At 61.7% G+C, this 18,022-nt stretch overlaps 1 protein-coding gene across 1 annotated transcript in view; it reads right to left on the bottom strand.

The window, feature by feature from the left end:
- LOC130018802 (voltage-dependent R-type calcium channel subunit alpha-1E-like) overlaps positions 1-18,022 on the bottom strand; it is a 48,020-nt gene that overhangs the window by 8,321 nt on the left and 21,677 nt on the right. The window contains exon 2 of the mRNA XM_056109493.1: positions 12,371-12,639. Within this exon, the coding sequence (XP_055965468.1) occupies positions 12,371-12,638 (268 nt within the window). The 5' untranslated portion in view covers position 12,639. The remainder of the gene's footprint in view (positions 1-12,370; positions 12,640-18,022) is intronic.

The following is an 18,022-nucleotide window of genomic DNA, read 5'->3' as shown; positions in this document are numbered from 1 at the left end:
CTTGATAAATGTGCACACGCACACACATACATAAACAATACACGTGCGCACACATGTGCAAATGTGCACACATACTCATGTGCACACGCACACATGCCCACACATGCACACTCATACACATGCACATGCATACACATGTGCACACGTACACACATGCAGACCTTACACATGATACACATGTGCACATGCACACATACACAGACACATACACACATGCACGCACACATATTCACATACACATGTGCACATGCACACACATACATAAACAATACACGTGCACACGCACACATGCACACACATGCATACACACACGCATACACACATGCACGCACACACGTGCACACATTCACACAAGTAGACATACACAGGCTCACACACACGCAGGCATGCATACATGTGCACATGCACATATACACACATACACACATGTACATACATGTACCCACACATGCACACATTCATACACACATGTTCACACGCACACACATAAACAATGCACGTGCACACATGTGCAGATGTGCACACATACATGTGCACACACATGCATACACACATGCACACGCATACACATGTGCACATGTATGCACATGAATACACACATGCACGTGCACACACATACATACACGCATACACACATGCACACACACTCACACAAGTAGACATGCATAGGCTCACACACACGCAGACATGCATACACATGCAGACGTGCACACAAGTACAAATAAACATGCATACACACACGCATGTGCACACACGCACACATGTGTGTAGCAGAGGCGGATGGCAGGGCATGGGGCTCCACTGCACCTCAGAGCACCGGCCAGGGCAGCAGCACCTCCCAGGGCACCTCAGGGTGACCAACCACCTGCCGGGAACAATCTGGGAAGACGTGCCAATGGGCAAGGGGCCCAGCCGGGGATGGGGGTATGGCCACTGGTCAGTGACAGAGACAGTGACCTCAGCCAGCACAGGGGGTCGCAGGGACAGCAGACAGGCCGGTCCCACCCCACAGCGTGGTCCAGCCTCGTTCTCTTGGTCCCTTCCGAGGGGCTCAGGGAGAGAAGAGACAGGCCTGGCGGGTCAAGGTGGGAAGGGGCTGGATCTTCCAGAACATTCGAGGCGACTGCCGCTCTCTGCTCATCACCCAGAGACGATGCTGCATCCCTTTTGGGGGAGGGAGTGGGGGTCTGGGTCCCACCCGGCGATGCTCAGGGCCGATTCCTGGCTCTGTGCTCAGGAATCACTCCTGGCGGTGCTCGGGGGACCCTATGGGATGCCGGGGATCGAACCCGGGTCCGCCCTGTGCCAGGCCAACGCTCTCCCCGCTGTGCTATTGCTCTAGTCCTGAGGTTGCCTCATCCTTAGACAAGGGGTTGGGGGGCAGATGGAACCCAGATACGCACATATGAACGCGCACACATACATGAACATACACGCACACACGAACACACATGCAAGCGTACATATGTGCACACCTGCGGGCCCGACTGCTAGGGAAGCTGCCTTCTCTCGCCAAAGCGCCCGGATGCCCGGCGTGTCCCCAGTCACGTGACCACGCTCCTGCCAGCACCCCCCCTGAAGCCGGGGGACACGTGTCCCCGCCCAGGCGGATGTCACAGCATGTCTATCCCAGCTCCTGGCAGTCTCGGCCCAAGGTGGCAGGGGATGAGGAGGGGTCCGCCTCCTTCCGCTCCTGGCGGCCCCTTCCTCGGTGCCCATGCTCAGTGTCCACCCGCAGGGCACTCCTGGGACCCCCGTCTCCCCCACCCTGCATCCCCCAGCGGGCGTCCCGGCATCCCCCACCCTCATCCCCGCACCCCTCGGCTGGCGACCTTCAATCCCAACTCCCTTCTCTGCCCCCCAGGGCTGGGGACCCCCTAAACACGGGAAGTCAGGCGGCTGGAACCCCAGAGGCCAGACTGAGGGGGGGTGGGAGCCACGATCCCACCACCAGGCCCTCCACACTGGGGGCACCATGACCTGGACAAAGCCAGCACACACACATACACACACACACGCCTACACATGTACACACACATGTACACACACACATGCAGGCGTGCACATGCACATGCATACATACACACATACATACACACATGTGCACACACCAGATGTGCACACACATGCACACGTGCACACACATGCAGATGTGCACACATGTGTACACACGCATGCATACATACACACATACACATGTGCACTGACATGCATACATACACACATGCATACATACACACGCATACACACGTGCACATGCAGATGTTCACACATGCATACATACATGCACACATACATACACATGCACACACTGCACACACATGCAGATGTGCACACACGCATACACGTGTGTACATGCACATGCATACACACATGCACTCAAATGCATATACGCATACATACATACACATGCACACATGCACATGCATACACACGTGCACATGCACATGCATACATACACTCATACCCATGTGCACATGCAGGTGTGCATACACATGCATACACATGCTTACACACGCATACACACGTGCACATGCAGATGTGCACACATGCATACACACATACATACACACGCATACAAACATGCAGGGTGCATACACGCATACACATGTGTACATACATGCATACACACATGCACACATGCAGGTGTGCACACACATACGTGCACACACATGCATACATACACACATACACATGTGCACTGACATGCATACATACACACATGCATGCATACACACGTGCACATGCAGATGTGCACACGTGCACACATGCATACACACGAGCACACACATGCAGATGTGCACACATGCATACACATACACACGCATACAAACATGCAGGTGTGCATACACGCATACACATGTGCACACACATGCATACATACACACATACATACACACATACACATGTGCACTCACATGCATGCATATACATGCATACCCATGTGCCCACACAGGTGTGTACACATGCATTCACACACGCACCCATACACACATGCATACACATGTTCACACACATGCAAACGTGCACACATGCATACATGGCTGTTTCTGTTGCTCATCACCACTGCAGATGAGGGTGGACGGGCGGGCGGGGGCCCATGGACTGCCCAGTTCCGTGGGCACTGACCCCAACCATTCGGGGAGGGGAAGGAGGGGTGCAGGCTTCCAGAGCCGGGAGTCAGGGCCCCCAGCAGCCCCGGCCTCACCCCTGGCCCCTTGCACCCGGCCCTGAGGGAGCACTGATCCGAGAACCGCCCGGGCCACGTGCCGAGTGACCACGGCCGGCGGCCATGCTCCATCACATCACGCACACCTGGCCAGCTGCCACGCTCGGGGGACGGCACAGAGATGGGTGAGCGAGGGGGAAGGAGCCGGGGTGGTGAGGGAGTGGAAGGGGGGGGGTCAGCGGGAGGAGAGTGTGATGAGGGACAGCTGAGGACACGCTGTGAGGGGGACAGAGGCCAGCGGGGGGATGGGGAGCCGGGGGTCGGGCCTGGGCAGGGGCCTGGTGTTGAGGGACACACAGGGTGTGGAGGAGAACGTGGTGTTGGGGTGGACACAGAGTGTGGGCGCTGGACACAGTGTGAGTGGGGTGACAGGGTGTGTAGGGGCGGACATGGTGTGTGCAGGGGACACGTTGTTGGGATGGACGTGATGTGTGTGGGGTGGACACTGTGTGTGGGGTGGACACTTTGTGTGTGGGGTGGACACGGTGTGTGGGGTGGACACGGTGTGTGGGGTGGACACTGTGTGGGGGGTGGACACTGTGTAGGGGTGGACAGGGTGTGTGTGGGGTGGACACTGTGTGTGGGGTGGACATTGTGTGTGTGGGGTGGACATGGTGTGTGTGGGGTAGAAAACTGTGTGTGGGGTGGACACTGTGTGTGGGGTGGACACTGTGTGTGGGGGTTAAATACAGTGTGTGTAATGGACACGGTGAATGTGGGGTGCACACGGTGTGTGGGGGGTGGACACAGTGTATGTGGGATGGACACAGTGTGTGGGGTGGACACGGGGTAAGCAGGGTACACTGACAGAAGGACAGAGACGGACACGGTGTCAGGAGCCAGCCGGGCGTGGGCATCAGCCCCTCAGGGACCCTCAGCCGAGAAGGCGCCCGTCCCGGGCCCCCCTGAGCCGCCTGCCCCACACAGCACCGACGCCCGCAGGTGGCACCTCCCTCTACCTGCCGACGCCTGCGTGCTGGCTTGGCCGGGGCAGGGCTGCTACTGAGGGGCTTTTCCCACAGGTCACCGCAACGCTGCAGGCCAAGCGAGCCCTGAGAGCCCAGGGCCTCAGTCCTGCCTCCAGGAGGGCAGCTAATAGTCACCGGCAGAGTGGACAGGCCCCGCCTGCCCCAGCCCCGGTGGGCACCAGCTTGAGGGGACACTGGTGCCAGCCAGACACTGCTCTAGGGGCCAGAGCAATAGCCCAGCGGGGAGGGCGTTGGCCTGGCACGCGGCCGACCCAGGTTCGATCCCCTAAGGTCCCCCGAGCACCACCAGGAGTGATCCCTGAGTGCAGAGCCAGGAGTCAGCCCTGAGCATCGCCGTGTGGGACCCAAAAAGCACAAAGAAAAAAAGAGAGACGTGAATGAGAAGAGTCATGGGGTCAAAGGCGGCGGCCGTGCGTTCTAAGACACGAAAGTTTCTGGCAAGAGACTCCGTTCGGATCCAAAATCGAATGCCCTCACTTTCTGAGTTTTGTTTTGTTTCTTTCTTTTTTGCTTTTTGGGTCCCACCCGGCGATGCTCAGGGCTGACTCCCGGCTCTGCACTCAGGAATCACCCCTGGCGGTGCTCAGGGGATCCTAGGGGATGCCGGGGATCGAACCCGGGTCGGCTGTGTGCCAGGCCAACGCCCTCCCCACTGTGCTATTGCTCCGGCCCCTTGTTTTGTTTTGTTTTTCAGCAGCTTAAACCCCAGTGTCCACGCCGCCGTCCATCAGCTCGGATCTCTGGGTGAGCGATTCAGGGGACCCTGAATCACGGCCTCCCATCAGGGGACCCGGGGGGCGGTGTCACCAGGAAGGGACCAGGCAGGCGCCAAGGGAGAAAGTGATGTCGGTCACTCATTGGGGGGAAACACTGCCCAACGACCAGGCCCCGCCAGACGGAGCCAGCCTCCCCACCTCTGCCCTGCCACCCTAAGCCAAGGGACTCGGGGTGCCCGGCCTGGCCAGTTGGGCTACCACAGTGGACAGCCCGACGCAAACAGCTGCCCTCATCCCAAGACACCCCGGGGTGGGCAGGAAAAGGGGCCCTTGTCTGGAACGGGGGGACAGGCCTGCCCCTGCGCAAGAGGGGGGACAGGCCTGCCCCTCACGCTCACGTGGTCACTCCCTGGACAGATCCGACTTGCAGCCGACTCAGGTGTCCAGCGTGTGGATGGCCAGGTCACCTCCCCCCGCACTCCGGAAAGGGTCTTGGGGACGGCAGCTCTGGCCACTACAACGTCCCACACGCCAAGCGTCACCGAAGGGCGGGGGGAAGGAGTGGGGAGCAGAATGACCCTAGGGCAGGCGTCCACCCCCATCCCGTGCGCTGCGGCCACCAGGAACAGACACGGTGGCGTGGATGGCGTGCCCACGGGTGGATGGAGACCCCACAGAGCAGCGGACCCGCTCGGAAACGCCCTCCAACGGCAGGAGACGGGCACAGGGCTGTGGGGGTCCGAGGGTCCGAGGGTCCGGCCCAGCTCAAGGCGGCGGCCTTGAGCACCCACCAGAGAACAGGGTCAGGAGGAGTGATGGGGCCCTCGGGGGCAATGAGGTGTCTGGGGTGTGGGGGGGGTTTGGGGGGGTTCCCACCATCCGCCCCGCGCAAGCGGGGAACATTACATAGCCAGTCGCGAACGGGGGTCAGAGGGCAAGGCTCCAGGTGGTGTGTTTGATCCAAGGATGCGGAGAAAAACGTTTTTTTTTGTTCTGGGACCACACTTGGGACTCATGGGACCCTTAGGTGATGCCAGGGGCCAAACCCAGGTCAGCCGAGTGCATGGCTGGCACCTCCCTGCAGGGCTCTCTCTCTCTCTCTCTCTCTCTCTCTTTTTCCCCCTCTCTCCCTCTCCCTTTCTCTTTCCTTCTTTCCCTCTCCCTCTCTCTCCTCTCTTCCTACCTTCCTCCATCCTTCCTTCCCTCTCTCTTTCCTCTCTCTCTTTCCCTCCCTCTCTCCCTGTCTCTCCCTCTCTCTCCTCTCTCCCTCTCTCTCCTTCTCTCTTCCTACCTTCCTCCATCCCTCTCTCCCTCTCTCCCTCCATCTCTCTCTCTCTCTCTCTCTCTCTCTCTCTCTCTCTCTCTCTCTCTCTCTCTCTCTCTGTCACTCCCTGCTTTCTCCTCCAAATCCCACCGGCCCCAGCGCTATAAGAGGTTTCCTCTGCTGGCCAATTCCAAACATTCCCAAGCACCCCGAGGTAGGCGTGACCCTTGGAAACTGCTTGAGGTGGAAGGACGAAATGCTTGGCCCAGCCACTTCCAAGTCCCCACGGGACCCCGCGCCCCAGGCCCCGCCCCTCCCAGCAGCCTCCCCACCTGCCAGCACCCAGGCACCTGGGCTGAGGGGACACAGGCCAGCGCCCCGGCTCGCTGCCTGCCAGGGGTGCCCGCAGCAAGAAATCACTCAGGCCGGGACGTGGGGCAGAGGAAGCGGGGACATGCATCAGTGTTGACGGGCCCTCGGGGACCCCGATTTTACAAGCGACACCCCAAACACAGCAAGCGAGGCCCCGGCGTTTAACGGAAAGGCAGGTTTGGCCAAGAGCAACCCGGATGCCCTAAGTGTCATCGGGGAAGCCCTGTCTGCCCTGACCCCCAAAATGAAGCACTCAGCCCCCAAGGGCCGGCTCGATGCTGGCAGTGGGAATTGGGGGGAGATTGGGGGGGAGTTGGGGGGGCATGTCCCAGCCACTCCTGGGGGGAGGGACCCATCACTCACCCCAGGGGACCCCGAGATCACCTGCGTTTTGCACGGGGCAGCTGTCAGGCCTTGTCACCTGAACCCCAAGACCAAGTTCGCTGCCAGAGTGGGATTCAGGGCTGGTGGATAAAAGGTTCCACAGTGGGGCACAGGGGAGGCCTGGGGTTCGAGTCCCGACACTCCATGGGGTGCCGCCCTCCCCCCGCAATTGTTATAATTGAATTTTTTTTCCAAGGGCCAGAGATAGCACAGCAGGGAGGGCGTTTGCCTGGCATGTGGCCAACCCGGGTTCGATCCCCGGCATTCCCTAGGATCCCCCGAGCACCTCCAGGAGTGAGTCCTGAGTGCAGAGCCGGGAGTCAGCCCTGAGCATCGCTGGGTGGGACCCAAAAAGGAAAGAAAAAAAAAAAACCAAGCCGGCCAGGAGGGCATAGAAGGGCAGGTGCTTGCCTCGTACGCTGCGGACCCGGGTTCGATCCCCGCCACCAACACCCCGAGCTCCACCAGGAGTGATTCCTGAACGCAGAGCCCAGAGGACACCCTGAGCCGCGCTGGGGGTGGCCCCCACAACCACAAAACCAACCCACCCACCCACCAAAGCAACGGCCAGCGAGGAACAGCGGGCCGGAAGAGAGGCGGTGTTCGCGGGGCCGGCCGCGGCAAGAAGACCTCCTTTCCCTCTCCCGGTGGAAGACAAGTAACCTCTCTTTTCTGAAAAGCCCAGGAAAAGCCCACACAGATAATGAATTATTCACAAAGGCTGAACCTAAAAATGAGAGAGAGAGAGAGAGAGAGAGAGAGAGAGAGAGAAATATAGAACCACACAGAGGGGCAGGGAGGGGGGGAAGGAACCAGGGCAGAGAGGGAAGGAACGGAGAAATTGGGGTGCCCAGGAGGCAGGGAGGAAAGGGGGGTTCACAGGGCCACGTCCCACCTCGCCTTGGGGCAGAAAGTGCAAGCTAGGGCATGAGGGGGAGAGAGGCAGGGGGTCGTGGACCCCCCGAGAAGAGCAACAACGCGGGGAGATTGGAACCCAAGCGGGTCTGGGCTGACGAGCGTTTGGGGTTTTAACACTTTGGGAGAACGAAAATGGAACGAAGGCAGATGTTGCTATAACATAAAATAAAATAAAATAAAATAAAATAAAAAACGGGAAAGGGGAGTGGGTGGGTTGCAGAGTTCAGGGGGGTGGAGAAGACACTTCTGGTTTCGACCCCCGCCGCTCCAAGGAGAGAAGAAACTGAGGATGAGGCCAAGAACTCGGGGAGTCTGGGTTTTACGGGAACTGCAGCTAAGGAAGGCTGCTGGGGTCCTCCTCTTCCTCCTCCTCCTCCTCTTCTTCCTCCTCCTCTTCCTCCCACTCCTCCTCCTCCTCCTCCCCCTCCTCTAATTCACAGCGACCTGGGCTGCGGCATTCAGACAGCCGCTGCGGAAGGGCGAGCGGGTGGGACATGACACCCTATCACCTCCGAGATATTTTCGTCTCTCTCAAATGCCTCCCCTCCAGCCTGCTTTCCAGGAGGGCCTGGCGGGCCTGCGGGCCCCTTGGTGTCCCCACCAGACAACCCCACCCCCTGGGCGCGTGCGCGGAGCAAGGACGGAGGCCAAACAGGAACCCGAGCATCATAGCGCCGGACCTGCAGTCCCCAAGCTGGGCACCCGCCTGCCCCGTTGGCTTTGTCTGCGTTCCGCAGCCAGGGTTTGGGTCAACATCACTGTCACCCAGCCCGAAACCCCCGCCTGTGTGTCCCCGGGAGGACCATGGAGAATCCCCCGCCTCAGGAAGGCAGGAGGGCCCCGGGTGAGGATTTGGGGGACCCCCTGCTTCACCGTGAACAGCCAGAAATACTTGGGGGGCCACCCAGAAAGCCCTCCCCCCAAAAAAGATCTCAACAATTCTCCTCCAGAGATCAGAGCACTGTGGGAAATGGGGGGAATCTCTGGAAAGTGGATTAGGGGATGGGGGTGTGGCTTCTGCCCCCCCGCATCGGGGATGGGCCCCAACCCCACCAGCCTTGCAAACAGGAAGGGGGACCCCTGAGGGCCCCAGAACCTGGGACGGACCAGCCCAGACCATAGGAAACATTCCTGAACAGCAAGTGCCCCCCTGGAAGGCTTTTGAGGGGCCCTTCAGATGAGCAAGGGAGAAAAAGAGGAATTGGAGACGTACAGATCGCCTCCGAAATTAAATTAGCATTTTCCAAAAGGTTACAGGGCCCACTGCCGCCCGGAGCCCAGCAGGAGAACGCAATCTCTCTCTCCTCGCTGTCTCTCTCTGTCTCTCTCTCCCTTTCTCTCTCTCTCTCTGTCTCTTCTTTCTCTCTCTTTCTCTCTCTGATTCTGAATCTCTGTCTCTGTCTCTGTCTCTGTCTCTCTCTGAATCTCTCTGTCTCTGTCTCTCTCTCTCTCTCTCTCTCTCTCTCTCTCTGCAGATGGCGCTTGCAAGAAGAAAGATAAAACGAAACACGGCGCCTTCAGAGCGAGCTGCCAACCCACCGACACCCCCGCCAGCCCCACCGAACCCGGGCTGTGTCGGGCATCCGTTCCAGAAAGATCCAGATCTTTCCCATGAAGAACCGGGTGAGGCCGGTCACCCACCCGCACCCACAGATCACAGGCGTCTCCGAGGATGTGTCAGTGCCCGGGTTGGACCAAAAGGTCCAACGTGACGGCGGGACACAGCCAGCAAAGATGCCCAGGACTCAAGAGGCGGCAGGCCCACAGAGCCGCCCGTTTCCCTTCAAGGCCGGGTCTCACGTGCTTCGGGCTGAGCGGGGCGACCCAAACTTCCGTCCAAAACCATCCTAAAGAAGGAAGGCCTCACCGAGTCTGGAGAAGGACCCAGAAATCTGAATTCTTTTTTTTCTTTACTTTTTGGGTCCCACCCGGCGATGCTCAGGGCTGACTCCCGGTTCTGCACTCAGGAATCACTCCTGGCGGTGCTTGGGGGACCCTGTGGGATGCTGGGGATCGAACCCAGGTCGGCCGCGTGCAAGGCCAACGTCCTCTCCTGCTGTGCTATTGCTCCAGCCTCTGGAGGAGTCTAAATTCTTAACTAGCCCCCAGCCCCTTCCATGCCTCTAAAAATGCCCGGAGCTCCCCCGGGGGGAACTGGGACACCCCCTTCTCCTGGGCCGCATGCAAAGTCCTCTCCTTAATCACCACGGCCTGGCGCTAAGAGCTGGTACCAGGAAGCCGGACACGTGGGAACTCAATGAACCCACCAGGGAACTCCAGGCCCGCGCACGGATCAAGGGAAGCAGATAATTGTTCAAGGTTACAGCGCAGCCCCTAGGACTTGAACCCGGACGGCGCAGCCCCCCCACCCCAAGCCCGCCTGATCACCCATCCCTGGCACCTCGCAGGGTGGCACCCTAAAGAAGGAGGTGGAAGATGAATCTGGGTGCACTGGAGGTTTGGGGGGGTAGGGAAGACAGTTGTGGGGGAACCGGATCCTCCCTGGGGGAGGGGGTTACCAGTGGGGGAAACAAGCATGAATCGATTGATTATTGGACAAAGGCAGGGGAGAGTAGGGGAGGAGAGGGGAGGGGAGGGGAGGGGAGGGGAGGGGGCGTGAGCTTGGCACCAGCTGGGCCTGGCATCTCTGCCCATCTCTGCCCTGCGTGAAGCGCTGCAGAAGCTTCCCGGAACTCGGGGAGGGGGCGGCGGGGGGGCGGAAGGGGCCACAGCTGCCCGGAGGGGTGCAGGGGGGATGGGGGCGCCCCTCCCCCAACCCGTGCTGGCCCCGGACAAGAAAAGGGGCGCTGGCAACCGGGACCCGGGGAGCAGCGGAAACGCGAACGCGAGCGGAGGCGGCCACGTGGTGCGCGAAACGTGTTCAGGGGGCCCGGGGCTGGGTGGCCGGAAGTGCCAGGGAGGAAGAGGGGGGGTCCCGGTTTGGAAAGGGGGAGGGGGGTGGAGGGACCCCTCGGCGGCCGCCCGGGATGTTGGCAGGCGCTCTGTAGCGGGCAGGGCGGCGCCGGCACGCCACGCTCCGGAGCGGAGTGCGGGGTGCAGCCGGGGTGCGGAGCCCCCGCAGTCCTTGGGGGGTGGGGTGGGACCCGCCCCTGGAGGGTCGGGGGCGGCCGAGGGCGGGGCCGGCAGCTGCGCGCGCGCGCGCTCGCCGCACCCGCGCGCGCGCACACAATGAGCCTCGCTGCGCGCGCGCGCGCGCGTCCGGACTGCGGGGCGTGGAGCCGCCCTCGGACCCGCGCCCCCTCCCCAGCAGACGCTCCGACTCACGCACTGCAGCGCCCCCCACCCCTCGGCGGGGGGCAGTGGGGAGAGGGAAGGCGGGGAGACGCGGCGGGGGAGGCCGCGCGCCGCCGAGCCGAGCACGGTCCCCGCTTCCAAGGAGCCAACCAACCGCCGCCAGGCGGGAGGCGACGGGCAGGCAGGACCCCGGGGTGGGGTGCCGGGGGGATTGGGGGGCCTCCAGCTGCCTGGCCGCGGCACACCTGGAGCGTGGGAGCCCCGCAGGTGCAGCACCCCACCCCCCACCCCCCCTCTCCACCTGCCCGCCGCTTCGCCACCGCGCGACACCCCCGTCCCTCAAGCTCTGCTAACCAGCCTGGGTTCTTGGCAAGCAGCAGTAGCCGGCGTGGAGCGCACCCCACGGGGCCTCAGGGGGGGTGGGGAAGTGGGGTGCAGCCCTGGGCACAGCCACTAACTCTCCCCGGTGGCAGCCCAGGGCACATGGGGGACCCAGCGCACAGGTGAACTCAGGGGACCCCTTCCATCTGCATCCAGGGCAGCCCAGCGCCAGAAAAAAAAAAAACCCACCCCGAGTCCCCAACACACATGCGTGCCCAGGGCCCTGCAGAGCCCCTCTGCCAGGCAGGGAGGCACGGCGGGAAGACCCCCCCTACACACATACACACACACACACACTCCCAGGCGCCCGAACTTAAACGTGCCCCCCATCCCCGCCGAGAGTTGGCCGTTATCCTGTCCTGGGGGGGGGGGGGGGCTGGGTCCGAGGCATCTCCTCCTCCTCCTCCTCCTCCTCCCGGAGCATCCCTGGATGCTCATGGACCACTCAGCCCGGAGCATCCCTGGATCCTCATGGACCACTCAGCCCGGAGCATCCCTGGATGTTCATGGACCACTCAACCCCCGCCGGGAGCCTGAACTTCGCCCCGGGCAGCTCTGCGGGGGTGAGACCGCCACCGCCGCCACCGCCGTCAGGACGCAGCGTGCGGAGGGCTCATGGGGGGTTGCACCTGCTGTCCCCAAGGGTCACCACGCACGGGGTGGGGGTGGGGGGCAACCCAGGAGGGTCCACGGAAAAGACGCACGATGCAAAGTCTTACCTGGGGATGGGGGGAGGACCCCGGTTCGGTGCCTGGTGGCAAGCGCTTGGCCAAATGGGGCCCGGGGGGATCCGGGGGGTCGCGGGGCCCTCGTTCGGCGCCCCGGGGGGCTTCCCCCCACGAGCCGGGCCAGGAAGGATATGGCCAATCGGTGAGCTTGCGGGCGTATTTTCGCACGATGTTCTCCTCGGCGAGGATGAAGAGGGAGCGGTTGACGGTGAAGCAGTTCTGCCGGACCGGGATGGGGTTGTACAGGGCCATAGTCCGCGCGCGCTGCGCCTTGGTCTGCTTGTAGGCGGCCGCCGAACCCGCGGCCGGCACCGGGGTCCCCGGCCGGTTCCGGCTCTGGTCCGAGTCGCCCGAGCCCGAGCCGGGCCTGGCCACCACCGCCGCCTCCCCGAAGCGAGCCATCCTGCAAAGTTGGAAGGAGACCGAGGCTGCCCGGGGGGTGCCCGCGCCGCCTCCGAGCTGTTGAATCTAAAAGCCTAAAAGCGCGGCGCACGGAGCCCCATGCCTCGGAATGGGGGGAAGGAGAATTCACCAAAAAAAAAAAGGAAGAGAGAAAAAAGGAAGCCAAAAAAAAAAAGAATAGAGAAAAGATCTTGGGGGGTGCTGGGGGCAGGGCGCTCCCAGGCGGTGCCTCTCCCCCCACCCCTGCAAATGCCAATGAGGGGCGGCGTTCGGAGCGCGCTGGGGGCGGGGGGGCGTCGGCGCGGCGCTCCCGCCCCGCTAGGTAACAGTTTGGTGATTTATCGGGGGGATGGGGGGAAGGAGCACAAAAGAACTTTAAAGGAAAGAAAAGCGGGGAATAAAAAAACAATAATGAAAAAATATAGGGTGGGCCAGGCTCGGGTTGGGGTGACGCGCGCGCGCGCGCGCGGGCGCGCGGGGGTCTCCGAGCTGCGGCGCCCGGCGCGGGGGCGGGGTGGGGGGTCGCGGGCCGCCCCCCACCCCCCAGGCCGCCTCCGCCTCCGCCCGCCCGCGCCCCCGCGAACAGGTTGCAGCCGCGGCCCCCGCCGCCGCGACCCCCCGGCGCGACCCCCGGGGAGGGAGCGCAGGCCCGGCCCGGCGAGCGGCGGGCGAGCGAGCGAGGCAGGGGCGCGGCGCGGCGGGGCGGGGATGGGTGGGATGGGATGGAAGGCGCTGGAAGGGCCCGGCCGGCCGCTGCAGCCGCGGGGGGCCCCCTCCCGCGGGGAGACGCCGCCCCCCGAGCGGCCGCGGGGCCGGGCCGGGCGCGGAGGCGGGCGCAGGCGGGGCGCGGGGCGCGGGGCGCGCAGGCGCACGCGGGGCCTGCCGGGGGCGCCCCTCGGACCCCGCCCCGGGGGGCTTCCGCGCGCCCGGCGCGGCCCCCCTCCCCGGGGCTGTCGGGGCACCGCGGGGAAGGGGCCCCTCCGCGGGGAAGTTTTGCGAGGAATCCTGCACGCGCACAGACACGCAAAGACACACACGCACACGGACACACACATACACACCCTTCACTTTGCCCCCAGCCCACCAAAACCGCACCTGAGGGGGCCCAGCCTGTGCCTGGCAGCGACCCCCGCCTTTCCCCATAGCCTGCCCGAGGCTCCTTCCCCCGCCCCGCACAACTCACACACACACACACACACACACACACATTCCAACACACACAGACACTCCAATACACACTCCTCTCCAACACACAGACACTCACACAGATGCTCCCAGACACACACACTCCTCTCCAGTACACACACTCCAACGCACAGACACATGCAACACACTTCAACACACAGACACTTCAGCACACACAGACATTCCAATACACACACATACTCCTTTCCAACACACAGACACACACACAACACACACAGACACTCCAAGACACACACTGCTCTCCAACACACACAGATACGCACAAAACACACTCCAGCACAACACAACACTCACTCCAACATACACAGACACTCCAATATACACACTCCTCTCCAACACACAGATACAAACACAAAACACATTCCAACACACACAACACCCATTTCAACACACAGACACTCCAATACACACACTCCTCCCCAACACACAGACACACACAACACACACACTCCAACACACAAGGACACTCCAACACAGACACCCCAACACACACACTCCTCTCCAACACACACAGACATTCCAATACACCCATACAACACACTCAAACACACAGACACACACTCCTCTCCAACACACACATACAGAACACTCCTCTCCACCAACACACACACTCCTCTCCAACACACACTTAGACACACACCCTCTCCACCAACACACACACACCAACTTCTCCCTGTCAACACACATGCGCGCGCACACACGCACACACAGACGGGGGCAGGTGGCAGCGTGTCTGTGTGTGACGCAGCCGTGGGAAGGAATGACAGCTGAGTGACACTGGGATTCATGCATGGAGTCAGGGGACTCGGGCGCCCACAGGCTGTGAAGGCACCGTGTGTGCGTGCGTGTGTGTGTGAGGGGTGAGGGTGAGCATGAGGGAGTGTGGGGGAGATGTGTGGAGGGGCGTGTGAGTGTGTTGTAAGGGACAGTGTGAGGACCGCAGGGGAAAGTGCGGGGGCGTGAGGAGTGCGGAGGGGTGAGGGGTGTGTGGCTGCGGAAGTGCGTATGAATGTGTGAGAATTTGTGAAGATTGGAGGGGGCGTTGAGGGTGTGTGTGTGCATTAGGGTGTGAGAACTTGTAGGTGGGGTGTGTGTGGTTGAGGGCGTGCGAACAAAGGTGTGAGAATGTGTGTGTGAGGGAGTGTGGGAGCAGGGTGGTTGAGGAATTCTGTGTGTCTCTGAAGGAAGGCCTGTGGGAGGGAGAGTGTGGGTGTGGGTGTGGGTGTGTGTCGGTGGACTCTGTGGTATGTGTGTCTGTGGTGTGTGTCTGTGAAGTGCGTCTGTGGTGTGTGTGTCTGTGGGATGTGTCTGTGGGGTGTATGTCTGTAGTGTGTGTGTCTGTGGGATGTGTGCATGTCTGTGGGGTGTGTGTACTGTCTGTGGGGTATCTGTGGGGTGTGTGTTTGTGGGAAGTGTGTGTCTGTGAGGTGTGTGTGTGTCTGTGGGGTGTGTGTGTACTATCTGGTTGTGTGTGTGTACAGTCATGTGTGTGCTATCTGTGGGGGGTGCTGTCTGTGTGTGTGCCTGTGGTGTGTGTCTGTGGTGTGTGTGTGCTGTCTGTGTGTCTGTGATGTGTATGTGTCGTGGTGTGTGTGTCCGTGGTGTGTGTGTCTGTAGTGTGTGTGTGTGCTGTCTGTGGGGTGTGTGTATGTGTGTACTGTCTGTGGTGTGTGTCTGTGGTATGTGTCCATGATGTGTGTGTGTCCATGGTGTGTGTGTCCATGGTGTGTGTGTCCACAGTATGTGTGTCTATGTGTGTGTGTCCGTAGTATGTGTGTGTGCTCTCTGTGGGCGCGTGAGCTGTGGTGCGTGTGTGTCCGTGTGCGTGGTGCAGGTCTGGGCCATGGGTGCATGGCGCCCCGTGTCTCCCAAGGACGGTGACTTCATCTCTCCCACTTGGCACCTTTTCCGCCTCCTCCCACACGCCCAGGGACGGGGGCACCAGGGACCGGAAGCCCCATCGGCCGGCGACTCCAGACCCGCGTGGTCTGCGGGCGGCCTGGGTACCACATCGGCTCACCCTGGCCCTGGGGTCGAGACTGGACACCTCTGAGGCCGGGGGCAGGAGACGCCGGGCCCACGGCCGGTGCAGTTCCGAAAGTTGATGGCCGCTAGCTGGCCCCTGCAGCCACTGGGCCCTGGCCTGTGCTGTGGGGACGTCCGGCAGGACCCCCGTCCTCCTGGAGCCGGGGACACCCCGAGCCAGCAGAGCCCCTCGGGGGTGTGGGTGCCTGTGGGCCTTCCTGCCCCCTGGAGCCGGGCTGGACACCAGGACCGGATGCAGAGCCAGACTCTCACGGTCCCCCTGCACCGCTGACCACGGCTGTCACAGCTCCGGAGAGGGCCCGAGGCCCCGGTGCCCAGCCACGCCAGCGTCTCCCTGCCGGGGGGGCTACGGCATTAAGGGCCGAATTAGCCATTTGTGCGAGCTGCGAGTTGAATCATTTGCAGTTACATAAGCCTCACTCGAGCCCACAGGACACACCGATTCGTCTCCTGCAGCCTGTGCAGGGGAAATAAAAATAAAACAAAAGAAAAAACACGCGCGGCCCCCTGAAAGTCCCCCTGCGGGAACGGACAGGAAGCTCCGCCCCCCACCCGCCACTGCCCCCTGGCCACTGCTGCCCCCGCCCCCCGGAATCGGAACCTCGGAGGCCCACCAGGGCTGGCCCACCGCAGTGGGTCGGGGCATGAGAGCAGGACCTGGGATCTGACGGGCCCTGGCCCCTCCGTGCCTCAGTGGACCGTGAATTCCCAGTGCTCAGGGGCCAGGAGCACCAGGCGGTGGGAATACCAGACCGAGGGCTTCCGGGTACACTCGCCCTGTGGCCCAGTGATGGTGGGGCCAAGCTAGGCTCTGTCGGCTTGTGACAGCCCCCCCATGCACATAAGCACACACACACACATGCATGTACACACATGCGTGCACACACTCATGCACGCATGCACACACAACCACACAGATGCACACGTGACACGCAGGCACACACAAGCACACACACATGCACACTCATGCACACACATGCATGCACACACGCAAGCATGCATGGAACCACACACATGCATGTGTGCGCACACGCATGCATACACACACATGCACACACAACATGCAGGCACACACATAGCCACCACACACGCACATACATGCGTGCACGCACGCACACACGCATGCACACACCCACAAACATAAGTGTGCACACACGCGCGCGCGCACACCCATGCACACACAACTTGCACGCACACACACAACCACACACGCACACAACATGCAGGCACACACACAAGCACACGCACATACATGCATGCATGCACACACAGGCACACGCACATGCACACATCCACGCACCTATGCAAAAACACAAACACACGCATGCACACACGCGCGCGCACACACACCCATGCACACACAACATGCACACACACATGCAACCACACATTCACACAACATGCAGGCACACACACAACCACACACGCACATATATGTGCGCGCTCACACCCACGCGCACACACACAAACACATGCATGCACATACACACACATGCGCGCGCGCACACACGCACACATACACACACACACACACACACAAAACGCAGGATCCTTAGGGAAAACTGAGGCCTGGTCAGAGCTATGACGCTCGGCCGAGGAGACCCCCCGGCCACGCTCCTTCCTCCCGCTGCCCGCAGTCCACTGCCCGCCTGAGAGGCCACGGCGGAAGTGTGGACATCAGCGCCTGGTCCCACTGGTGGCCCGGAAGGTTCCACACAAACTTTCCTGCCCGGAGCCCGTTTTCCTGCTGTCACGGCGCCATCTACTGGGCACTGTGGGTACTGCGGCGCCCGAGCGCTGAATGGGGGACTCCAAGGTCCCTCTTGCCCCAAACCCCGACTCTCAGCACAGTGCGACCCTTTGACTGCTGGTCCCTGCAAACCGCGGGCCAGGCATGGGCGCGAGACACGCCATTAACACACACGCGTGCGTGCATGATGCAGCCACAGGACATACCACACACACCCACACTCACACACACACACACACACGCACACGCACACACACCTCATCCAGGAGTTAAGCTCGTGCCCACTGCCGGCGTGGCCAGGCTGCCGTCTCGACCCCCTCGCGCCCCCCACGCGGCCCCGCAGGGCTGTCCGGGAGCAGGGGCACCCACCACTCTCCTCTCT

The sequence above is a fragment of the Sorex fumeus genome, unplaced genomic scaffold (genome assembly GCF_029834395.1).
Source record: "Sorex fumeus unplaced genomic scaffold, SorFum_2.1 ptg000270l, whole genome shotgun sequence".
NCBI lineage: Eukaryota > Metazoa > Chordata > Mammalia > Eulipotyphla > Soricidae > Sorex > Sorex fumeus.
Note: the sequence above shows the minus strand (reverse complement) of the source record. Positions and strands in the feature narration are given on the sequence as shown.